Source organism: Argopecten irradians, chromosome 14 (genome assembly GCF_041381155.1).
Source record: "Argopecten irradians isolate NY chromosome 14, Ai_NY, whole genome shotgun sequence".
NCBI classification, from domain to species: domain Eukaryota; kingdom Metazoa; phylum Mollusca; class Bivalvia; order Pectinida; family Pectinidae; genus Argopecten; species Argopecten irradians.
Window position 1 is genome coordinate 36,687,130 of NC_091147.1, and position 26,632 is coordinate 36,713,761.

Here is a 26,632-nt window from a genome sequence, read left to right on the forward strand (position 1 = left end):
AATGATTTATGTCAAGTGCCATCTTTAAATGTATAGATGTCCTTGTGGAAAGTAAATATTGACGTGATGTCAATAGGTCCTCACTAAAATACGTTACAGTATCCCTAAAGAGAGGAAGAGAGGATGGCGCTGAATTTGAAAGATTTCACGATGAACCAGAGAACAATCCACCTAGTTCAGTCAAGCGTGTATTATTTTACTTACATCCTCCCCCAACAAACCAAGCACGCCGTTAAATAGTTATTGAAATGGACAAATGCCTGAAAATGCTTGAACTTATTTGAAACAATGGATATGGGTGGATTCGTGTCAACATCAAAATCGAGTTTAAACAATATTCCATTCAATCATGTATAGACTCCCCTACATAAATGTTCAAAAACATACATTTAATTAACAAGGTATGCGTTATTTATATGCTAATTACACATTAATAGATAAATAACTGTAGTTGGAATCTCCCTTATCCTAGACTGTGCCTTATTAGTTTACATGTAATATCGATCCTAATAGTATATTTCTACGAAGTTGTTTGTTTAATACGTTGAAGGGTAACATCCTGGTACGGTTTGGGATTTTGACATCCTGACGTTGTTTGTTAGAAGTAGAATTGTTCCTCCATTGAATACGACACTGAATGAGATTTCGTCTTCCTGGAATGGCAGTCTATTCCAAATAAAACTCTCCCACACAACTTAGGCAATTGTAGAGAGAAGGAAATATGCTGTATCCCGACTTTCTTCTAAACCCAACACCATATCTAGACAATTAAGATAGAAAAGATATATGTTGTAGTCCGACTTTCCTGTAACCTTCACACCAATCTTGGACATACTGACAGAAATATTTATGATGTAAACCCGCTTTCCTCTAAACCCAACACCAGATTTAGACATAAAATAGAAAAGATATCGTTGTACCCCGACTTTCCTCTGACCCTGACACCAGATTGAAACGAAATTTTATATTTTGACAAGATAAGTCTGGGCAATGACCTTTTCTCAGAACTAGTGTTAAATGGTTAACAATGAAGTTGGTGTCTTCTCCCGTAAAGAGTACAACGCACGAAACAAAATCTGAATAATTAATTCCCCGCTGTTGTTCTAAATGAAAATATTGATCGTGTTTAGAACTGATAATTTAAGATTTCTGTATAGAAATTAAGATCATAAATACTCTTACACGTTGTTCATGAGTTCAAGTTCATTTACAATAAATGGATAAATCGGAAACTAGAAATCTTCTTAAATGTCACAGATCGTTTACTTAAAGTTTGAATAGTATATGTCCGAATATGATTTTATATAGAAATTTATATCTTATCTGTTCATGAAATCAAGTTAGATCTAATTCACAAAGAATGGACGAATCAGGAACCAGAAATCTTTTTAGGGTCAAACATCCTTTATTCCCTTTGTTTGTTTACATTTCGTACGATATGCCGGAAAAAGATGAATGTTTAGTCCAGTTCATTGATTTACTGGTGAAACTTATATACAAAAGGTGTAAAAGTATTTAATCAAACAAGAAGGATCGGTATACAGAGCCCCCGACCGATGAATAATCTAATTTTATAACACAAGTGGATGTAATAACGTATAAGGAGTTCGTTCACCCATCTATGCTTATCTCTCTACCACTGGTAACAAAACACTGTACTATACATGTACAACGCCGGGCTACCCATGTTCAACACGATGACATCATTTCCGATATCTAAATGTTTTCAGCTTCGGTCCAGTGACCTAGAAATAGACTAAGTTGTGTATAAAACGGTATCACACTACAGGTAAGCATATATACCTGAGCGCGTGGATATATTAATACAAATTTGTAGGTGTTTGTATCCGTATATTAGCAGTAGGTATATGCATATATGATATAGATAATTATATATCAATGAGTCACTGAACATTTGGTTTTCTGAAGGAAATTTAATATTACTATATGACAAAGGAAGTGAGTGTGGTTTTAGTTTTGGACAGGTATATCGATACAAACGCACACAGGAGTTGTCTTTAAACTCTTCGGGTAACAGGTAAGACACTTTCTATTTTATCAATTTCAGAAAGTTCTGTTTAATTTTCGTTATACGCGCTATATATGTTAGTTACAATCTAAATGGACACATATATAACGTACAATAATCTACAACTTATTTGTATTATTGATTTTATCTGAATGTTGCTTTATCAATTTTAACTTGATATATACGGCAAACTAATTTTTTTAGGTACATTTGGGGCCGAATAAAGGTCCCTTCCCCTAGAGAAATGTTGCTGTATTTTTCCTAAAGTAAAGAAAGCTGCAATGTTCAGTTTTCCAAACTGAAAAGGTACAGGCCCCTGAAATTATTGAGCTAGAAAATCACTGGCCCCTGTAGAACTGCAAACTGGAAATATGCATGTATACATGTACATGTACATAAACTTACATTGTGTACTTGTCTCGACAAAAGTAAATTATTTCAATATCTTGTTATTTGGGAAAGGTCAACGGATTTTCTCCAGCTTAATTTAACGAGTGTAGTAGTACAGTTTCTTTGAAGCGTTTTTTTTCGCAATTTAAGACAATGCAATATATTAAATTTGACTGTCAAATCAACTTCATCACATATAGATTAATTACCTTATACACAAGACGAGACAGGTTTATTTTGTTTTTTCGCTTTATCGTGCTTATACGCGATTAAATGTAATGATTCATGTATTGGGCTATTCATGTATCTCACCCAAATATTGTACCAAATATATAGACTAGGTGAACAAGTCTGAATTATTAAAAAAAAATTATCTTGTCGATACAATAAGCTATATGTAATTAGAAGTTTGAGATTTTAAAATTGATACAATTGAGAACCTAACTTAAGATGAATAGTAAATGTGTGTATATAGGATTTGATGAACTCGTAAGATAGCACTGTGACAAACATAGATGTCACACTAATTGACGAACGTTCCTCTGTCAAGTTAAAACATTAATCAAGGCGTCACGTGACGTCATGTCAGCCTAATTACGGCCAATTTAGCGACGGCTATCCGGGCTAAATATTATGAAATTGCCTTCCTCTCCATGCTCGTTATAAGATGTAGGCCTAGCCTTTTAAAAAAGTGTTGGCCACTTAGGTTTGTCGAGTGTTTCTGCGACAACTTGTAAACATTACTGGATATGGTGAATTGCGTTGGAGTCCATGCATATACAGTATGTAAAAGGAGCGGGTCGGCGTGGTTTGTACATAGTGTTAAATACGGTCTCTGTCACTCAGCTGAGGGAGCATGTTTCTTTGGCTCAGTCGGTAGAGCCGTTGAGATTCCTGGTCGGGGCACTCGACAGAAATGTGTATTTTCCCTGTTCTTTTACATATATATAAGTTACTTTTAGACCCAGAATTTCCCTTATTAAGTCACAAACAAACTGTATAACTACTAGGTTCACATTAAATGAATGCATCTGTAATGTATTAATTATATTATGCTGCAGTATGAGCATGCCAACGTGATTTTCAACATGTTATGTTTATAAAAAAACGAAACAATGCAACCGAATTCGCATTCCAGGAAACGATGCAAAAACATTTCTGTCCTGATTGTGAGATTTCCGGACTATCGGCGTCCGGAATATCGCCGGTACGTCTGCTGTATATGTAATTTACACTATAGTTATTATAGTATAAAAGTAGGTTAAAACGGTTTCGGTTTCATAACAACACAAGAGATAGCGCTCAGATAAAATGTAAAAATAAACGCAAGTTATCTTTACGCCAACATTAACCGTTTCATAACAAAACACTGCTGTAGGTTCATATGTACAAATATATGTACTTTCAAAACAAACTGTACAACGACAAGAACTTACGTCCAAAGCATTGTTTTAAATTCTATAGGGGCGATATATCACCATACGAACCGAAACAAAGGTCCTTAATTTTTATATTAGATATGTCGTTTCTTTAACAAATGTAAAAAAGAAAAAAAATCTAATGTGCATATGATTAAAAGAAAACCTTGGTCAAAGAACGGCGCCCTTCAGAATGCAGCGTTTGCGCAATGAAATTCACAAAGTACTACTGACTGGGTGTTTTTAAAAATGGAAACACTATTCGCATTGGCTACATGTAATACATGGTCAGGTAAACACCAAGTACAATTTAATTTATTGCCTAATTGTTGAGTTCTTCAGGGTGACGTCCTATGGCCATTTTTCTTGTAATTAGTATGCATATAAGAGAATGTTTTAAAGAAATGATAGTTGCCAAAAAAACAATACATATCTAATATAAAAAATTTGGACCTTTGTTTTGGTGGGCCCTAGGTAATCCATAGACTTATGTCCCCCGCCCAGTTTATACGAATTGCGAATTTTCCGGACTGCCGGATTCCGTCAATACATATAAAATGTATAGTCAATAATCAAACCGCAATGTGACATTTCTGTCCGAATTGTGAGTTTTCCGAACAATCGGCGTCCGGATATGATCGGGTCTTCTGTATTTATAACTTTCTGGTCAAAACGAATGATTGAAACTCACAACAATACGTACATGTATAATATGAAAGTAGGTTAAAACCACAGTTTCGGTTTCATAACAACACGCGAGATAGCGCTCAGATATAATCTAAAAATAAACACGAGTTATCTTTATACCGATCTCATCAGTTTCATATCAAATCACTTATAAGGAGATGTAAATATCTACAGTGGGGCCTCGATAATCCGAACACTCGCGTTCCCCGCCCATATAGTCAATAATCAAATCCATCACCCGATATTTTTCGATTATATATGTACATTATATATTCTATTACTGTTTCTCTCCTTATAGCAGCTTGAGTTTATCTAATATCGAAACACTTCGTTTTCTCAAATTAGAACTGGAATCAGAAAATTATCATTAACTCATCAAATTATGCAATCGATTGAAAAATAAATGTTTTTATTTTTTTATTTATTTTATTATTTTTTATGAAATTTGGTTTCCATTTCGAAAGTTATTTCTTCCATTTCTTATTAGTGACTAAGAATAAACTGAAGTTTGAACTTTGAAATAAGGAATACAACTGCACCACAAATGTAAAACAGTACAATATCTGCACTGAGGAAAACCACGGTACGATATGATGATATAACCAGAAAATGTTGCCACATCTGCTACGGTAAGGGGAAGTTCAGTTTAACGATGCGTATTATAACCGATGATGACAACAATCTATAACAACTAAATAATAACTGCTCCCTCAAGGTCTGGACCGACTCGTCACCGTTTACTACACACGCCACAAAAAAACTGCACTCGTTGACCCCCCCAAACTAATTCACAAAGCAAAGAGTTCGGAACAACAAATGGATCCCCTAGATGTTCGATATAGTCACTCCCATTCTCCTGTTGTGTTGTAACACAAAACGATAGAAGGTTTTTGTCTGAATTACAGAGTATTAATAGCTCGTCAACATCATACGGGGTTCTTTATATATAAGATAACTCGTTCCTCTGTGTTACGACAAAGTTCCCTACTATATAGGAACTATAACTTTATGCAGCGCATGGTAGTTAGGTTTACAATGCATTAACGGTATGGAAAGTGCATTTAGGACGATATTTGAACTATGCCTTTTAGTACACATATGTGCCATGGAGTTATAAAGACGTTTTCTCAGTTACACACAGCTAACAATGGATATACGTTTTTTTCACCTTCCTTTATCCTAATTACAGCTATGGATATCTATTCAAATCTATACACTTTAGAGTTGTTTTCATTTAAAAGTGGATTATATGATGTAGGATATTTCTTTTACAAGTTTGGTTGATTCTCAAAATGTTTCTGGTAAGTAAAATGATTAATTTTCAAATTATTTCATACTTCTTCGATTTAAATATACTTTGGGTCAGTAAACGGTCAACATAAAAGTGCATTACATATATGTTCACAATGTGCCATTATTGGGATTTGATTTTTTCAATTTATCTTTTACTTTATAAAGAATAAGTCAATGTTTTATTTTTAGCATCATTAGATTGAATAACGATTGCATCCTCGATACTCCAGGAGTTACTATCACTGATATTATATACACGTCAGTTGTAGTATTAACCCCTGGAATATCGAAGGTGGTCGATAGAGGTACGAACTGTACTTTTGATAAAATTTGATTTTAGTAAGAATACTTATAGATACAGTAAATACTAGGGAACCATATACTTTTCGTATCTACACTGGTATCAGATATTAGCAGATGTTCTAATCCGGATCTTGATGATCGATATTCGGTCCACTTCTTCCTACCGAACCCTCTCTAAACCGGCCGCAATTATATGCGACCATGATCGGTTTAGGGAAGTTCCATTGTATCTTTATGCGATTAAGCCTACTTTCACCCCATTCATGTCAGTCAGAATACGTGAGAATATCTGTGTCATCGTGCCTTTAGTACTACATCTAGATGTACATTTTTAGACCTGTCATTTTAGCGATGTTCGTATGCATAAATTATCTTTATAATATACGTCACGAGCTGTCATCTCGTGCTGTCATAGTAACACCACCTGTTGTAACAAGGTGCAATGATTCAGACTTTATGACGGTAAACCGGGGTCATGACCCAGTGTATGACGTACGAATAATCATGAGAGCAGGCGATTTTATACTTGTTGGTGATTTATATCAAGCTTTGATAGTTTCGATAAGTTGTAAACATAGTGTACATAGTAACCGGAGACTCCTCCCCGATACCCCAGGGGTTGCAATCACTTTCGTTGGTAACGACAGTGAAAGTTCTGACCCCGCGAAAAGCGAAGACACCGTTTGGCATAGATAGCAAACAGCATTTGTACAAAACCCAGTATCCTTGTACTTATCATGAACATTTTGTTAGGTTTTTTTTTTAAATAAAAGCAAATGTTAAAACAATTATAGGTCATGAAGTTTGCTTTGATAGTTATTGAGATGTCATCAGTTAACCGATAATTGAAATTCGTTAAAATAGATAAGTGTCTGTCACTTAAACATATTGTACATATTAATATGAGTCTGAATGTTAATTCTGAAAAGTTTATGCAGCATGACAAAGTTTTTAATAAAGTCAACAAAAGCAGCATGTCTATAAAATAATTTCGCAGTAGCATAATTTGTTACTAAATTAGTTCCTACATTTATTATATTCTACTAGAACGATTATTCAGTCTGGTAATTTTCACACCTCAATATTTTCACCATGAGGTAATCGTTTTAAATAATAATTCCATTTCAGCCTGTGACCTTTGGATTAGAATGGAGCCCTGCCCCAGTATGCAGTCTATACAGTCCACGGCTTCCTCCTCAGTCCTAGTACCAGACATCATGCAGCACCGACATAAAAATGGCGACGTTCCTCGCGGGGACATGGAATGCGCGCGCGTGCCGGACACCGTCTTATCTACGCCGAGACGAGTTGTTTTGTTTGCTTCGGCAGCTGTGGTTGTGCTTCTTGTGTTACTGACCAGTTTGGTGATAATATTATTTGTTCAAGTTACGAATCTCCGGACTAGTCTAAATTCTGAAATTTCTGCGCATGCCAAGGACTTTGGAGAAGTGTGTCTCCCTTGTGGAGAGCTCCAATGGGGCCCGTTCGAAGAGGACACCCCAGATCTTGTGTTGTTAGAGAAAGTGCGGTCTCCAGACGGTGATGTTTGTTGCGCCAAGTCACCGAACCAAACCAAGATTCTTTTCGAACTGGTAAGTCCTCCTCTGAAAGGCAGAGTGAATTTAACAAGTGGTACACAAATGTATTTGCTAATTTCGCTTCTTCGTTCTAGTTTAATAAATTTATGTGTGTCAGCTATTATCTTTCTGCAATATTTGTACATGTTTTATGAGGACGTTTCGCCCATTTTATAATGCTCTCTCACTGAAAGACATCGAACAGAACACCCCATCCGGTCACATTATACTGATTAAGGGCAAACCAGTCGTCCCTTTCCGCTCTACGGAACAGCAACCTTTGTTTTCAGGGAGACTCAAGAAAGACATCATATAGGAAATACAGAAAAAGAAATATTCTAAAATCATCGTGTTAATTACGAGCATGGCTAGAAAATGCGTAATTCTAATGTGCTTCCTACAGGGTTGTTCAGTTGTTCAAAGTGTCATTCCAGTTGTCTAGGTAATTATTATAATAGGGCCTATATAAACCAGAACGTTAGAATACAAAATGATTTAATTGGATCTTTATCTTAATTAATTGACCTAAATATAGCATCGATTAGAAATAATTAACAATGAAATGATCGGTTAAAAAGTAGATACGTTCGTAGTGGATATCTAAATTATCATTTAACCTACAAACTTTATCTGTGAATACTCGTCTAAATACAAAACGGCACTCGGGTAAAAATCCGGATATCACTTTCTTAAAGTGATCCAGTTTTCTCAATACCGCTTATCTAAATGCAAAACGGCACTAGTTAATAAATCCAGACATCGAGTCAGGAAGTTTTCTAGTATTTCTGACATATCAATGAATATTTATCTAATTGCTGTACGGCGTAGGTCGATACAGTAGACATTTGTAAAGAGCATTGCCCTCTATATCAGATATACATGTCGCCTTTAACAGATTGTAAACTTCTATTTCTACAGCTGTACCAGAAAAAGAAGATGCAGGAGGTCAGGCACGGTAGGTCAACCACTTACACTTTATCATTGTTCATTTCATTGTTTATATAATTGCCATTGTTTGTGTTATGTGTTGCGCGTGATTTTGGCCTCTTTATCAATCTCGCCACTAAGATGGGGAAATTCCCGGTCTGATACTGCCCATATTGTAAACAAAGTAATCAATAATCACTTTATATTAACTGAGCACGTACGAGCTTATACCGCGAACGTTATGGATCACCCTCATTAAGCATTCTGATCCACCAGAGTTACTTCCCTTCGTTTCACTCCGTCGGAACTGGCGGAGCGAAATGAAGGGAACTAACTCTGTTAGATTAGATAAAATGATACAGCTATTAGCAAATTTTATTTAGATGCTTTTTGTTTGGAAATGAAATCATTCCAGATCAAAATATTATCGTAGTTTATAGGAATATGAATGTATGAAGAATCTTTTTCCGTTGCCAGTAAGACGTTTATACAATTGCACATGTATATATAGACTTAAAAGTATTAAATTTTATCAATGGCACTTGTTTTATATTTGTAGAATGATGCTTTTATTAAAAAAAATGTTTCTGTATGTTTTGTAGATATGTTGAAGTCAGAGAACGCGGTAGACGGTGGCCCACAAACTTATACAGCATCGGCTCATCTAATGGTCAATGGTGTTCAGCCAGCTGTGACGGATAAATGTAAGTATAAATCGGATATAGCGCACACTTCTGAGGATGATCGCTGTATCAGGCCTGCAAAAAGGTCATCCTACACCAAATTACCTTCAATAAGTCAAAATTGTCCGGATTGTGAGTTTTCCGGACTGTCAGATTTTGTTTTCTTATTAGATAAAATCAAATACTGGTATGTTGTACGATATTTCCGATCTGAGTGTGAGGTTTCCGGACAATCGGAGTCCGGATCATCGAGGGTCCATTGTAAAGATCGTACAGCCCTTCACAAATTTCACCACACAAATTCCCCACCTTTTTCAAATCACCGCTCCTCACAAGCCTCTTACTCACAAACTCAATATTTTACAGACCTCACCCTCACAAATCTCACACCTTACTAATCTCTACCCTTCACAAAAAGCCATCTGTAACAAACCCCACCCCTCACAAATCTTAATCCCTCTCAAACCTCACCCCGACGAACCCAATCCTTATACTATTTCTTAAATATAGCCTTTGATGTTTTTCATATTTTGCTCCTTTTATCATAAACAAAAGAGCAATGAAATGCAAATATATTTCAAATTACTACTAAGTTTAAACTATACACAGGGTGGGAGTAAAGTAATCATAATTGCCAACCAGGGAGGTAAATATGATGCCAGAACAGCCGATTTTGGCATTCACTGAAAGTTATTAGATAAAAAACAAAGGATGGGATTATCGACACCTTGTAGAAAATGACGAAAGAAAAAGACAAAATTCTTTGGAATTTGTTGTTATCTTGTCTCGGCATCAAGCCATGCTTTTTAATTCGGAGAACACCTAAACCACAACTCTTTGGCCTTATTTCAAGTTTCGCCTTTTTTATTTGCCCGAAATACTGTTTTCGTACTTAAGCATTTAACACTTGTTTTGCGAACATCATCATTTTTAGTCATTTTACATACTCTGTCTCTGTTATCTTATAACATCATCTTGAAACCTGTACTGATAGACAACATCTTGAATGCCATAAGATTCCTGTTTGCTATTACACAAATGTATATAGATTCTTGTATAAGTTTCACCAGATTGAGGCACAAATGTAGTACTCTAAATTACGACCTTTTCCGTTCAAATATAGTCGAAAATTCTCGTTGTACAAACTGTGTGAAACCATTGTGAAAATGCTAATCATTATTTCTTAGAATGTCCAAATTATTTAGCTGCCCGTACAAAATTAATTAGCGAAATTAATGAGCAAAATCTGGAAATACACCTTAATTTGCTGCTTTGTGATGATGAAAATTTGGCTTTGGAGGTAAATTGTAAAATTTTTGAACATGTGCAATCGTATATTAGGTCCGGTGGAAGATTTTGAACATGCATATAAGCTATTAACATAAAAAAACTGTTACTACACAATTATTATTAAATTTATTTTAAGTAATATTATTTGATTTGTTTAATCTGTATAAGATATCTAAGGCATCATGGATAATATGTTAATTGTGTTATAACGTAAGGAGACGGTTGTTTAAGTTGGAATAACTTGTGCCTGATCCTTTTGTGTTTTACAATAAATTATGTTTAAAGTCTTGTATGAATCTGAAAATGAAGTTACTGGGAACCAATTCCTTTGCAATGAGATACGGTTTTTACTATTATAATCCTGTGTATTGATACTTTTTTGGCATGAAATAAATACAAATAATGTAAATTGTACTTTATGTTTCGTTTTGAATTTTCAGCATCTGGACGTTACCCAATCAGAAACTGGAGCCATGATCACGTGATTGCTAATATAACAGGTCTGTCATTCCAAAACGATCGCCTGCGCATAAATACATCCGGTCTATATTTCATCTACAGCCAAATTTACTTCGACCGGATGTGTGATCAGGCCATGCAGGAAACTAATACGCCTTACCCGATCTATCATTACGTATACCGCTTCAATGTCATCTACCCGAATGGCGGGGAACAGTTGTTGATGAAAAGTGTGCGGACGCCCTGTTGGACGCAGAAGAGATCTACCCATGGAGATTACACGAGTTACACAGCGGCCGCCATCAGAATGGCGGCTGGGGACGAAGTTTATGTTATGGTCTCAAACATATCCATGGTATCGCCAGTACCAGAAGCTAGCTTTTTGGGAGTTTTTAAAATCAGCTGAAATTGCATCAAGTTTACACAATTTGTGTCTTTCACATTGTTTTCTTCCTAATGAAGTGCCAAACAGGAAGTGAAATATGTTACCGTGGTGCTTTCGTAGCATTTCCGCCCAATGGTCATGCATGCAGTGATGGATTCTTGTCCACGCGACGTTGCTCACCAATTCTGCAATTTCAGTTTGATGAAATGGGGACCTTTGATGTAACTTACGCAGTACTGGTTATTGATTCAGGTGCACTCGATTGAACTGCAATTTAATGTTAGAGAGCCTGGTGGACCACCTATACTTGTGATATCTACATTCCAATGTTAACCCTACTAACAGCAGTACGGAGTGACGCTGTAACGCTACTCATGTACAAACTCATCCTTATGTTGATGCGTTCAGGCATCGCTGACAATATTCCGTCCCGAATTACTGGAGACTGTTGTGAGTCGGGTCTCGTGCCCAATTGACATCGGGTACACAATACAAGTCTGCGACTAGTGCCAAAATATAGTACCACATCAACCACATAACAGCAATATAAGATCTACGAAACACGTGCTATGCAATATACATCGTGCACGTGACGGTATGAGGTGCGTAAAATGTGCATATGTTTGTCAGCATCACAACAAACTGTGATAAGACTGTTTGTTTACAAATCTATCTATTGTGTATGTTATTATAAATGTGTGTGTGTGTTTGTGTTTTTCATGATTTGGCGTAATGCACCGGATGCATTGTGAATCATATGACCCGTTTAGAAAAGGATAATTAGATAACTTCCGCTTGTCGCTTGTAATACTGAGTATTAAATAATATCAATTCATGTACCCTTTTTAATGCTGATTTTTTTCAAGATTAGCATAAATATCTACAGTGTTTTGTTTGTGTATATGTTCGCTTGCCTGTGCTTGAGCGAGAACGAGTGCTTGTTGAAATCGTTTATTTATGTATATTCTCAATGTTATATTCTTCCCAAAAGTGTTCAATAATGTTAAAGATAAGTGTCTAAATCAAAGATGTCCTATCGTGTCTCATTTGTAAAGAATGTATGTATCCATTCATCAGTATCCTCTGTATGCATCTGTCCATCCTCGATACTCCAGGGGTTCCGATCACTTACGATCTCTACCCCCCTGGACTATCTCATAGTGAAACTGAAGGCAGCTCAGCAGAAAACATTTGACCAATGACAGGCTAGCAAAGATTTCCTTTGAAGACTACCACAGTCAACCACAGTGTACCGTTTTACGTCTCTTTTGATTTGCATCAAATGACTAAATTACCTCTTCTATTCTGTCGCCTCCAGTTTTACCATGGAATAGTCAAGGGGTGTAGAGATCGTAAGTGATCGGAACCCCTGGGATATCGAGGATGGCATATGTCCAGTACCCTGATCATTACCAATATTCCAGGGGTTATTATCACTGTCGTGATATTCACAGGTATAACTAAGTCCCGTATATATCTACAATATCCTGTGTTTCAGTATAGTTAAGTCCCTCGTGTCCTTAGAGTACCCTTTAATTCAGTACAGTATCCTGTGTTTCAATATATATTAAGTCCCGAGTGTATATAAATAGTACCCTGTGTTTCTGTACAGTACCCTGTGTCTCTGTTCAATACCCTGTGTTTCTGTACAGTACCCTGTGTTCCTGTGCCTTACCCTGTGTATTTTTCAGTATATAGCACCTTGTGAATGTATATGTTGCAGTGTAAACTTGTGCACGTCGTGTATTTGTATACATTCCGACCTTAGATAAATATGATAGACGCCTAATTAGAGCTTGTGATCACTATCTCGTTATCGCCGCGACTGTTCCGTACAACTTCTAGAATGCACTAGTTACTCTATGTGTGAAGTGAAGCAAGTGTTGCTATATATCTGAGCTTTTGATGTGTCTTCAAAATGTTGAGTTATTTATAAGGTATATGAAGATGGATACTAGTTAGTTTTGAACGATTTTTACATTAACCTGCAATAGTTTCTGTACTCTACAACTTGATCAGTTCTACAGAAATGCGTGACCCTTTTGGAATACATTATTATGAGCTATGTGGTATTGTGTTTAAAGGTAGTCATATTTAAAGTCGAGATGATGCATGCCACTAGAACAAATTACAGAATTACGTATTGGCATAAACTGTTTGCGGAGTGTGTATGGTTTAAAGAGTGGTATATATATACGAAATTGCGAATGCTCAAAATATTAGATTTATTATTAAAATGCAATCACTGAAATTTGCTTTCTTTTGTTTTTTCTTCTATCTCCAATTACTTTGATTTCTATGTATATATCGTCTGCCGCCCACATGGCATGGCTACATAATTTCGGACATTTTCTTTTATGTTCCCCTTGTTTTCATTTCACCAAATTTTAATGACAATTATAAGTTATAAGTCAACATGATTTAATAACAGGCAAAGCCTTAACACGTTCCTCTTTCATTATTTGGGGCAAAGCACTTTCATCTATCAGAGTTCCCTTTGTTTCATTCTGATCTATCAGAGTTGCTTTCCTTTGTTTCGTTCTGATCTATCAGAGTTGCCTCCCTTTGTTTCATTAGATCTATCAGAGTTGCCTCCCTTTGTTTCATTCTGAGCTATCAGAGTTGCCTCCCTTTGTTTCATTCTGAGCTATCAGAGTTGCCTCCCTTTGTTTCATTCTGATCTGTCAGAGTTGACTCCCTTTGTTTCATTCTGATCTATCAGAGTTGCCTCCCTTTGTTTCATTCTGATCTATCAGAGTTGCCTCCCTTTGTTTCATTTTGATCTATCAGAGTTGCCTCCCTTTGTTTCATTCTCATCTATCAGAGTTACCTCCCTTTGTTTCATTCTGATCTATCAGAGTTGCCTCCCTTTGTTTCATTCTGATATATCAGTTACCTCCCTTTGTTTCATTTTGATATATTAGAATTACCTCCCTTCGTTTAATTCTGATCTATCAGACTAACTCCCATTGTTTCAATTTATAACGAAGGGAAGTAACTCTAATAGATACAGTTATGTTCATCCTTAGACTAGATTGCCTGCCGTAGTTTTTCTACTCTCCGCTAGGCTTCACTCCGAAAATACAAATAGTAATTATGAGCGTAGCCTAGCGGTGAGAATTGGTACTAAGGCAGGTAATCCAGTCCATGTGTTCGCCCTGTTTGAATCGGATGTTCTGTATGGTTTGGGGTCTTTAGCTATGCTTTTCAGTAATATTGCACTACAAAGTGCATAAAATATATGCTAACAGTGTAGCCAGAAGTAGACAAAACAAACTATGCATCATGCACAAGCTCATAAACAGGTCAATCACACATTAACGCTCTCGTCAGACTCGTGCATGTACATTGTACTACACATAAGCTAAACACATTAATATTATCAATAGGAGAACTTTTTGGAGAGTCCTATACTTAAGATATTTCGAATATTTTTGGACCGAATAAAAAAGTCAAAATAAATATGAAATTTTAACACAAGTGTCACTATGCGTTGAAAACATATCACTGTCAGTGTCGGACATGGCGACGACAACCTCCCACATACGCGCCTATTCCGCTTAACATTGTTATGTTTTGACACTTTTAGACATGTTTACACACCCACCATCCTCGATACTCCAGGGGTGTAGATCACTTAGGATATCTACACCCCTGGACTATATCATAGTAAAACTGGAGACAACAGTACAGGACAGGTAATTTAGTTCTTTGATGCACACAGTGATAGTACCCCTGGAATATCGAGGATGAACTTGTTCAAAATAATTTGTGGTAAAAGCTGACTGCGTCAAAATAATATCAGCGCATGTTAAGTACAGTAATCGGTAATAAGTGTATATGTACATAGCTTATGTTTTGAAGCACCAATAGACATTTCATGGTTGAAAAACAAATTCTGCCGTAACAGCCATTAAAACAACTTGGCGTGACTTTTTTCTTTAACATGCGGTTGTCGCTTTTAGACAGCGGTTAACCACAGAGATCAAGCACCGCCAGTATAAGTACGCGGGCGGCGGAAACAACGTCTATGACAAGTTTCTGGTGTCAAAGTGTACTCGGCGAATTCTACAGATCATTTAGACCCCCAGGAAATGTGTAATTCAATCAGTTAATCCCCATTGTCTGATGTGTATCGTAGATAAAGACATTTATATTTAATACGACACTTTCGAAATACGTCACTTCCTTAAAGGCCCATTACCTTTCCGGAGCAAAATATAAAGGTTTCTTAAAAAACATTAATAACATCAGAAAATGCATACCGATGACCTAAAATAAGGTTACGACACCAAACATATGCAAGATTTCCTGCGTAATATATGAAAACAGTGGAGAGTAAATTCGCTGTTTTGCCGTCTGGCGCAGTGATAGTCAACTACCGCGCGGTATTTAGGACGACGGCGGGAACATAATACGACCCGCGTTATGAAAATAAACATTTTATTTATTTTAAACAAATCGTTCAGAAGGTGATGAATATGTAGTATTAACGGTAAGTTAATAATTTTTGCGACTCTACAAAATTATCGATCTTTTTACATTCCTATTTTAAAAATTAAAAGCCGTTTCGGAAAGGTAGTGTGCCTTTAAAAATAGTTCCTTTACTTCCGGTTAATTATATATGGGAGTTGTTTATTTTTTTCATCCGAAACGAAAGTTGAAATGTTCAATAACATAATCACTTTATCTGTTTTAACATATAAAGAATATCTGACTGTTATATCAGTAGGCGAAGCACTCTATAGTTACAAGGTTACTGCACTTTCAGAAATTAAAATAAGTGTCTGTGAACAATAAAAATTAGCGACAGTAGAACATGAGTGATACGAGTGCATCGTTTTGAGAGGCGTATGCTTACAGAGATCAATCAATAATTTTCAAAGTTGTATTATCATTTATAATTTTATTTGATAAATATAGCTATTTTTACACTGAAAGACCATCCACACCGGGGACTTGGTTAGTAGGCACTGAATCAGAGACATAGATGATTTAAATTATCTACATTTTAGTATATGTCTCTGACTGAATGAAAACCAGTCTTTTAGACAACTACATCAAAACGCATGGAAGAATGATCGTAAGTTCAGTCTAAAATTAATATCATATGGTTCCGATTTTCCCAAGCTCTAAAGGTCTTTTCCGCATTTAAGTCATTGTACTTTGTAACCACATATACATGTAGTACTGATGGATTGATAGAAAGAAAGGGGGAAAACTCTGATAGATTAGAATGTTTTAACTAACTCAAGGTCAAATGTACATGTTAACTAGAACTTTAAGTCAATATCAGCCCCTAACCCCTTATCTCAGACTATGACAACCAAATGTTCCATCATTTTGCTTCCATGGTAACCGTTATTGAAACATGCGATGTTACATTAAAATGATCAAAATGATCAATTACTAATAAGAATTGGTCATTTCATAAAATTTGTATATATAAAGACCTGGTTACCATGCCAACCAATATTTAGACAACACATGTTTCCCAAAACGTTCCATTGAAATCGATCCAGTAGTTTAGGTAGAAATGCCCGGACAATATTTTTCTACGGACGGACAGACAGGCATTTGATCTCATAGAAATATCTTTGACCATGTTTAATTTGAAGATGATTTATTAATCGAATAAAAGTATAATTATCAAAAGTAAAATTGTTTTTTAATACGAGTAAATATAAAAATTGATTAGCACACACTAAGTAAATAGACACCCTTGCGTTATATTATAATCCTAAAACAGGTGTACAGTGTTGTTTGACAACGTTATGCACTGATTGTTGGCTACTTCTGGATAATAATCTAAAAATACATTGAGTTACGCACATTTTCTGGAAATGTATGTTTTCAGAAAACTATTTGTTATTCGATATAAATATTATCACGCTCTTTAACGTTAAATTACTATAATCAAATTACGTTCCATGCCCGGTAGTGTCTTAATTAACTTCTGTCTCTTCAAATCACTGATAGTAGATACACCTATCTAAAATTATACAACTACAAATCCCGATACTCGTTTTTTCCACGATTTGATTCTAGCTTTGTCAAGACTGCGACCTTAGGATCCCTTGAATGTCGTTCATTTGTCGATACACAGGGACCTGGCACAAATTTCTAACCAACAGTGTATCCATATGATATATTATAGTATCTTTTGGTTCGAAATTCGTACCAGTTCCCTGTGGTCGACACATATTCTACATAAAGCGTACAAATACATATTCGGATATTGTTTGTAATAGTAACCTTTCGATGGATCATTTCAAAATAACTTGCCAAACAAACAAATAAAATTAAAATTTGAAATAATATGTATACAAATACAATGGTGTTTTCATTTACCAATTGTCGTGGGGGATAAAGGAAATTCTCTTTCAGTCTTTTATAGTACAATTTGTTTTCTGGCAACTGCATTTAATGTCATGAGTGGTGCCCCTTGTCTTAGTGTAAACTTTCTTTAATTTGATACATGCATATATTATACAACAAATACAAAATTAATTGGAAATAGGAACAAGTATCACAGACACTTAAACCTATCACTCCCTGTCTTAAACACAATAACAATGCTCATCAAATAAACTCATGCATCAATCCTAAAATGAGAATACCAATGATATATGTAAACGCAAGGAAATCATTGAATATATATATACTCTGACCATTTTTCACATCATGACCGATCGCGATTGGAGAGACCGCAGAGAGGAAGTTGTTCTCTCACGGCTACGAACTGGACACACATATTTTACACATTCCCATCAATTGAGAGGGGAGGGTCCTCCTACATGCCATGCATGTGATTCTCCTCTCACAGTGGAGCATGTTTTATTGCATTGTATTGATTTTAAACACATACGAGATAAGTACTATGATGTCTCCGACATGTACACTTTGTTCCATGCCGTGAGACATAATCGTATTTTCAATTATCTCAAAGAGATCGGCATTTTTAACAAAATTTGAACGTTTTCTCATCTCATCTTATATTCATATCAACGCAACACTCATCGTTTCGTCAACATTGTGCATGAGTTTTCTCATGTGTTTTAGCTAAAACTATTTTATCCTATGTAACTTTTTCTATTAAATCAACATTTACAATTTTGTTTTGGTTTTTCCTGATCTTTTAGATACAGTCCTTATTTATATCCGAATACGAATGCCTCCCTTGTAGTTTGGCCCTAAATGACCATAGTTGTCGAACAAACAGACAAACAAAGATTGCGATACACGCGTATACCGTAAGTACACAAGCTATACGAACCTATTTTTTCCTCTTTGTAAATGCTATTCCTATTCGTTTTCTTTTTTCTTTTTCTTTTTGCTTCTGATATTAGTTGAAAGTCCGCTGATTTATTAGAGAAAATAGACTAATCTAGGCAAAATTGGCAAAATACATATTCAGATATTTTAGTTTCAATGACAACGTATGTTTCTTTTTCAAAACTCTTAGCCTATGTGCATAAATTTTCGATCTAGAAACCTAAATGTTTAACTTAGAACTCTTGCATAAACTGTAACTAATTTCATATCCATGTGTGCTAGCCTGGGTCCTTCTGCTATATTAATTTGAATTGTCTTTATAACGTTTTATATTTTTTTAATCTATTTTTGTGACGCTTTTTGAAAAACCAATCTTTATGTTTCAAAAATCACAGTGGAATCGTTTCACGGAATTATAAAGAGAAACCGAAAGCTTGTCAGTGCCCTGTACGGGTACATGTACAGTGTATACATGTATATAAATGTGCACGGTCTCGTGTTTACGTGCACAGGTAATTAAACGAGTCCTGCTTTATCCTGATCTAATACTGAACCGTGAACAAAGTACAATGGTATACAAACATGGGAGCAATATTCTTAATAATATGGACATTTTTGGGAGTTACAAACCCAGTGTCGAGGACGCAGTCCATTGTCATTATCTTAGTACTACATTGTACTATGTGCATATTACCCAAAATACACAATTCATTGTGTATTGGTTGTTATTGGGACTGCTGTTTTGGTTGGTTGGTTTATATCATTTAAATAGGTGACAGCCTCTACTTTAGACTATACAAGTACCCATGCTCGCCATTAACGATGCTCCACCACTGACCAATGGTATTGTTCTCTATCGAAAACAGAAGCAGACGAATTAGTGTTTTTTCTGTCACATAAGTTACTTAATTTACACCATTACCGACATTGAAAATTTTATATGTATTTTGTGTTAATTTAACACATATATACACGGTTAAATATCAGTTATTGTTCAAATGATTGGTATATATTTAATGTAACTATTACAATATATCACTACTTGACGTAAGCCTACACGTATTTTCATTAATGTTGATCTGAGGATAAACTGATGGGAAGTACATATATTCCGGCTTCCTTAATACTACAGAGGTTACTGTCACTAACGTAATGTCCACCCCTGGACTATCTCATAGTAAAACTGGAGGCAGTTCAGGAAAAAACCCTGACCAATCACAGGCCTGCAGAGACTTCCTTTGGAGATTACAGAGAGAGAGGGAGCCCAACATCAAAGTAACAGCCAATCACAGTCTACAATTGTAAATTTCTTTGGTGTACATCAAAGGACCAATTTACCTGTGTCTTTTAGTCTGTTGCCTTCAGCTTTACTATGAGACAGTCTAGGGGTATAATGTCAGTGATAGTAACCCCTGGAGGATCGAGGGTGATATCCCGGAGGCCACGAACGTACCCCAGAAATTATTATGTAGCTGTCATTATAAACCATCAGGCTGGGTATCGAGGGTACCATTTACCCCCATAATCGGAACGTGTCTGATGTAAAAAAAAATCAGAAAACTTGCTTCACCCATAAACACATGACGATGGAAGGGAAATAACTCGTACAAGGAGTTGACGCCTTTTGTACCGCGTAGGTATTATTTACGGGTGTATCTCTGAACGCCATCATTTTGGATTTACCTGTAGGGTAGTTTGTTGTGACAGTGGTTATAGTCTTTTTCCTAAAAGCAGACCCAATGCCAACAGGTAAATTTACCTGTAAAAGTTACCTGTGTTGATACTTATCTAAATGTATATCGATTAATTTTTATTTCAATAAGTGTTCATATTTAATACAATATACATAAATATATGTGTTTCTGTTAATATCTATGAAAATATAACGATAGAATCTATGAATGAAATTAAATTAAATTCACAATGATTTTATTTCAAGAATTTTAAAGATTACCTTGATATATCCAAAATCTCTAGTATAAATCTCATTAGATTTTCAATAGATTGATACTAAAATCAAGCAAAATTCTTTGAAACTTATTTCACATGGAAGTAACTTTCCCATTCAGTAATATCAAAGAAAACAAATCCAAAAAGGAATTATCCTATTTCAACTTAGTGTAACACCAATTTCATTAAAAGTTTGAAATAATATAAGCCTTTTGCCTGTGATTTATTTCAACAAGGTCTTCCATATATGTCTGTTAAGTGACCTTAAATACATATATATATATATATATATATATATAGTACATGTACATGTAACATCTGCGTTAATTACCTACCAAAGAGTAAGTGAATTTATGTCAAATATGATTTCCAAATTTTAAACATGTATTACTTGTACTTGACTGACCTGTTTAAGTTAACAGAACATAAATATATTTTGAAAGTTGGATTAGGAAGCATCATTTATCATAATTATATAATTTTCCTGCTTTCTTATCCTAATATGGTATTTCTAGATCAGCGTGATATTACATTATAATGTAAATGTATGTCATTATAGCAAAAGAGCACCTAGTAATTAAACTGTTGTCGGTTAACAGCGCAGTAAAATTATATATTTTTGTGCATGTTAGAAATAACATATAAATTTCTTTCTCGATTGTTACTAGATACAAATTTTATATGTACTATAATCTTTAAACAGAAAAAAATAGAAACTGTTTATTTGGTATTCTGAGCACTAAAAGTTTGCAACATTTTGAGAATTACAAGACCTACACCATATGGACTTGAAATAATTTTGCCAGTATTGCAACATTAACATTACCTAAATACAGCTGTTATGGTATACTGCAGCACCGCCGACGTCCTCAGCCGAGGCCATCCCTCATTGCGTGTTTCGACCCCTTACTCGGTACACTCTCAGGATGGGGGGTCCACAGTGATGATCAGTCACTGCGCGTCGGTGGTGGGTGTCCAGCTACTGGTGTCCTTCTTCATCCACACCCAGCATGAAGATCGTTCTGCTGCCTTAGCCATCCTCTGCACTGCTGTCCTTCTGGTCCTGCCCGACAACCCTAATGCAGATAGCATTCTCCACACAGACTGTGCGGGGAAGCCTCTACATCCAACCTCAACAGGGTAGTTCCATGTATGCCAGCCCTGCTCCCTGCATTCCGTCAGCAGTGCCTCGTACTTCGCCCTCTTCCTTTCATGTGCTTCACTGCACCTTTCCTCCCATGGGACTGTTAGTTCGATAATGATGACTTTCTTTGTTCCTGGTGACCATAGAACCATATCCGGTCTGAGGTTGGTGGGAACAATATCCGGAAAAGTTAATCTCTGTTTGAGATCTACCTCCAGCCTCCAGTCTCCTGCCTGGCCGATAATTCCGGATGACCTCTCAGATCTGGATGTCCTTGTTTCACCTTCCCTCACAAACCTAATCTGCGTATGCTTGGACCTTGGTTGACTTGACCTGACGCTCTTCCGTTCTTTCTCCAAAACATCAGCCAGCTCCCTAAGGACTTGGTTGTGGCGCCACGTACATCTCCCCTGTGATAAGGCCACATGACAGGAGGTGAGTATGTGCTGGAGAGTTCCTCTCTGTCCACACAGTGGGCAGTCTGGTGTTTCCACAAGGTCCAATCTATGGAGATTTGCTGGTGTTGGTAGCACATCATACACAGATCGGAGGAGAAAATACAGTTGGAACTGCGGGTACTTCCAGATTTCTGTCCAGGATAGAACCCGTGGTTCTGTGTCCCACCTTGTCCAGGCCCCCTGAACACCTAGTTCTACTGCTTTGGTCTGTCTTCTTTCTTCTTCCCGACTTCTTATCTCCTTCTGTACCAATGATCGCCTCTCTGTGACATCAGCTTTCTTCCAGAGAGTGGGTTTTGATGTCCCTAGGCCCTGCCTTCCTACTGCGGTTGTTCCTATAATATCTTTGTGTCGCAACCGGCTCTCCGCTTCATCGACTGCCTTGGATGCTGACCATTTTCTGCCAGTGCGTACTTCTACACCTGGTAGCCGCACCTTGTCATCCTTCCACTCTTTTAAGGTCATGATGAGTCTTGCCTTGCCTGTCTTGAATTCTTCAACTAATGAAGAGAGAGGAAGTTTGAGTTTTGCCGTTCTGCTGTATAAGCCTACTGCAGTAAAGCTTGGAGGGACTCCCAACCACCTCCTTAGGTGCCGATTGATGATTCACTCCATCTTCTCCACCGTTGAAGTTGATATCTCATATAGCATAAGGGGCCAGGCTAGGCGTGGCAAGAGACCGTGCTGGTACATCCAGGCTTTGAACTTCCCTGGGAGACCTGTTTTGTGTATACGTCTCATCCCTTCTTGGACCTGTTGTTCTATTCTCCTGATGTTGCCTTTGTCCCCTAGTGATTCAACAAACCATTTTCCCAGGCATTTGATGGGGTTTCCGATTATTGTTGGTATCTCCTCCCCTTGGATCTTTAGTTGGAATTGCCTGGTTACTCTTCCCTTCTTTATAATAAGTGATCTTGACTTCCTTGGCTTGAAGGGCATTCTTGCCCAAGTTGCTGTTTCCTCTAGGGCTGTCAGTATCCATCTTGCCTGAACATGGATATCTGTAGTGATGGTCAGATCATCCATAAAGCCTCTGTTTGGCGGCTGCCTGATGTTACTGGATGTTTTTGGGCCTCTTGTCTCCCTTTCTCCTGCTCGGATGATCATGTTCATATCCATTACAAAGAGGATAACCGAGATGGTACACCCTGTTACAATGCCCTTCTGCAGTTCCTGCCAAGATGTTGTAAATGTCTTGGTTGTAAAGCGCAGATGTATTCCGCTGAAGTAGCTTTTAATCAGTCTTCTGAAGTGCTCTGGGATATGGTAGTGTTCCAAGGCCTCCTGTATAAGCATATGAGGGATGGTTCCATATGCGTTTGCTAGATCCAACCATATCACAGTGAGGTCTTTCTTGTTGACCTTGGCTTCCCGGATTAGTTGCGTTATAATGCTGGTATGTTCTACGCACCCTGAGAATCCAGGAATTCCTCCCTTCTGTACCGATGCATCAATATACTGGTTCTCTGTCATGTATGTTGTCAGCCTCCTTGCTAGAACCGAGAAGAATATCTTCCCTTCTACATTTAGTAATGAGATGGTACGGAAACTCCAAATGACTTTGAGTAACTTCCATAGATGCCTCAAAATCTTCTGACAGTTCTTGTAGACCTTGTACGGGATTCCATTGGGCCCGGGTGCTGATCCAGATCTGGCTTTCTTGACAATTTCTTGGACCTCCTTCCATGATGGTTCCTTGCCGTCCAATGGTATCCCTGGTTCTGGCACTGCCTCTATCCTTTCACATGGGCCTAGTTGTCTCCCCTGCTGTTCATCTCCATGTGTCTCTGATAGATGTCTCTCTACCTCCTCTCTAGAACTCTTCAGCGACCCTGACTTATACCCTTCCAGTGTTGACTTGGTTAGTCTGTACGGGTTTGCTATGAACTTAGCCCTCTTTTTCCCCCTCTCCTTCCTGGCTTTCCGTATTCTCTCCGCTCTTTGGAGTTTGTTTCTCTTCTCTCTCAGAATAGCCCTTAACTCACTCATCCCAATCTTCTCCTCCTCGTTTGCTGTCTTAAATTGTTTGGTGATAGTCCTGATTTCCGTTCGAAGGCTTAGTATCTCCTTTTGGCGTCTGTTGGGTGTTACATGTTCATCCTTCCTGCTACCACCTTGCTTTGTTCCAAAGCGCTCAAGTCCCACTGCGTACACTAATGTTGACAGGGATGTTATCTTCCTGTGTACGTCGCCTACCAATGTCCTCTGTCAGATCTTATCAAGGTCATTATCAAATGCTTCCCACCGTTTATCTTCTGAAGATGGCCACTGTACTGCCTCCTTCCTGGTGTTTCCATCTTTTTTTGGTAAGCATAAATTGGGTTCTGACTACCATTCTCCGCCGCAACATAGTCCTGATCCACTTCAGTGGGTAGGAGGTCCTCAGTACTGTGGTGTTCTTCCTGGCTGAAGTCCTCCTCCGTCTCATCAGTATTAACTGTGCGTTCCTCTTTCCGCTTCACAGGTCTACATTTGGTTTTCGCTTGGTAAATCTTTAACCCCTTCAGGTTCTTACACGCTTTCCCACAATGACACTTTGTTTCTGCCGTCGTTCCTGTCAATGTCCGTTGTACAAGCCGAGTCGTTGCCGTTGTATCCACGTTGCTGGGTCTTTCATCCTCCCCCCCCCCACCCCCCTCCCAAGGGAAGACCCTGGGGGTGTTGTTCTTCATTCTGTGTTGTAGCTTGCTGTGGTGTTCCCTCACAGGAACTGTGTGTCGGGCTGCCAACCCTTCACACCCAAAAATTCCAGTCTTCCCTGGACGCCATCTGTTTTTCCAAATGTCACCAAACTGTTCTTGGTTGTCAGCTAGTCTTTCCTAGCCGCCACTGGTTGCCAAGATAAAATTACCTAAATACAGCTGTGATGGTATACTGCAGCACCGCCGACGTCCTCAGCCGAGGCCATCCCTCATTGCGTGTTTCGACCCCTTACTCGGTATAATCTCAGGATGGGAGGTCCACAGTGATGATCAGTCACTGCGCGTCGGTGGTGGGTGTCCAGCTACTGGTGTCCTTCTTCATCCACACCCAGCATGAAGATCGTTCTGCTGCCTTAGCCATCCTCTGCACTGCTGTCCTTCTGGTCCTGCCCGACAACCCTAATGCAGATAGCATTCTCCACACAGACTGCGCGGGGAAGCCTCTACATCCAACCTCAACAGGGTAGTTCCATGTATGCCAGCCCTGCTCCCTGCTTTCCGTCAGCAGTGCCTCGTACTACGCCCTCTTCATTTCATGTGCTTCACTGCACCTTTTCTCCCATGGGACTGTTAGTTCGATAATGATGACTTTCTTTGTTCCTGATGACCATAGAACCATATCCGGTCTGAGGTTGGTGGGAACAATATCCGGAAAAGTTAATCTCTGGTTGAGATCTACCTCCAGTCTCCTGCCTGGCCGATAATTCCGGATGACCTCTCAGATCTGGATGTCCTTGTTTCACCTTCCCTCACAAACCTAATCTGCGTATGCTTGGACCTTGGTTGACTTGACCTGACGCTCTTCCGTTCTTTCTCCAAAACATCAGCCAGCTCCCTAAGGACTTGGTTGTGGCGCCACGTACATCTCCCCTGTGATAAGGCCACATGACAGGAGGTGAGTATGTGCTGGAGAGTTCCTCTCTGTCCACACAGTGGGCAGTCTGGTGTTTCCACAAGGTCCAATCTATGGAGATTTGCTGGTGTTGGTAGCACATCATACACAGATCGGAGGAGAAAATACAGTTGGAACTGCGGGTACTTCCAGATTTCTGTCCAGGATAGAACCCGTGGTTCTGTGTCCCACCTTGTCCAGGCCCCCTGAACACATAGTTCCACTGCTTTGGTCTGTCATCTATAATGTGTATTAAAATGAATATGGTTAAGACCCTAAGTAACAGTCTTCAATCTCATTTCATTTAGTATTTTTACATAATATAAGTGACTTCTAAAAATATTTTGTATCTAAAAATCATATAGAGCATTAAAAACCAATGATATAATATTACCAATGTTTATAAAACATCATATACAGTGGCGTAGGAAGATGAAACGTCATGGGGGGGGCAAAAGTCCTCAATATTTTGTAAAACCCCCCCCCCGCCACACCTACAGGAGGACTGATTAATTCAACTCCCAACCATATAATATATGCTTTATGTTCATTTTTCATATATCACTAAATTTAATCCTTGTACACATTTATAGACAGTGGGGTCGCTAAAAGGAAATTAACGAATACGCAAATTGGCCGAATTAGCATGTGAGCGTCGAAGGCGCAAGATTTTGGTGTTTTATTAGGGTCTGACGGTGACCCCCGGATTAGTTTTATGTATTTTGATGATTTTGTGATCGCCCGACAGCGCGAGATTTTGGTGTTTGGGG

General features: G+C 37.7%; 2 protein-coding genes across 3 annotated transcripts; one reads left to right on the forward strand and one right to left on the reverse strand.

Moving 5' to 3' along the window:
• Positions 1–1,813: 1,813 nt before the first annotated feature.
• LOC138307270 (tumor necrosis factor ligand superfamily member 10-like) lies at positions 1,814–13,692 on the forward strand. Of its 2 annotated transcripts, none has more exons than XM_069247916.1 (5): positions 1,814–2,038; positions 7,249–7,712; positions 8,616–8,652; positions 9,227–9,328; positions 11,038–13,692. In XM_069247916.1, the coding sequence occupies exons 2-5, from the start codon at positions 7,269–7,271 to the stop codon at positions 11,460–11,462; spliced, it is 1,008 nt and encodes a 335-aa protein (XP_069104017.1). In that variant the 5' UTR covers positions 1,814–2,038; positions 7,249–7,268; the 3' UTR covers positions 11,463–13,692. The 2 variants fall into 2 exon arrangements, with proteins under 2 accessions (XP_069104017.1, XP_069104016.1); XM_069247915.1 differs by lacking the exon at positions 1,814–2,038 and adding an exon at positions 5,442–5,825.
• Positions 13,693–21,617: 7,925 nt separating this feature from the next.
• On the reverse strand, positions 21,618–22,733 carry LOC138307183 (uncharacterized). The gene has a single exon (XM_069247815.1). It carries the CDS (start codon positions 22,731–22,733, stop codon positions 21,618–21,620), a length of 1,116 nt encoding a protein of 371 aa, XP_069103916.1.
• Positions 22,734–26,632: the final 3,899 nt, after the last annotated feature.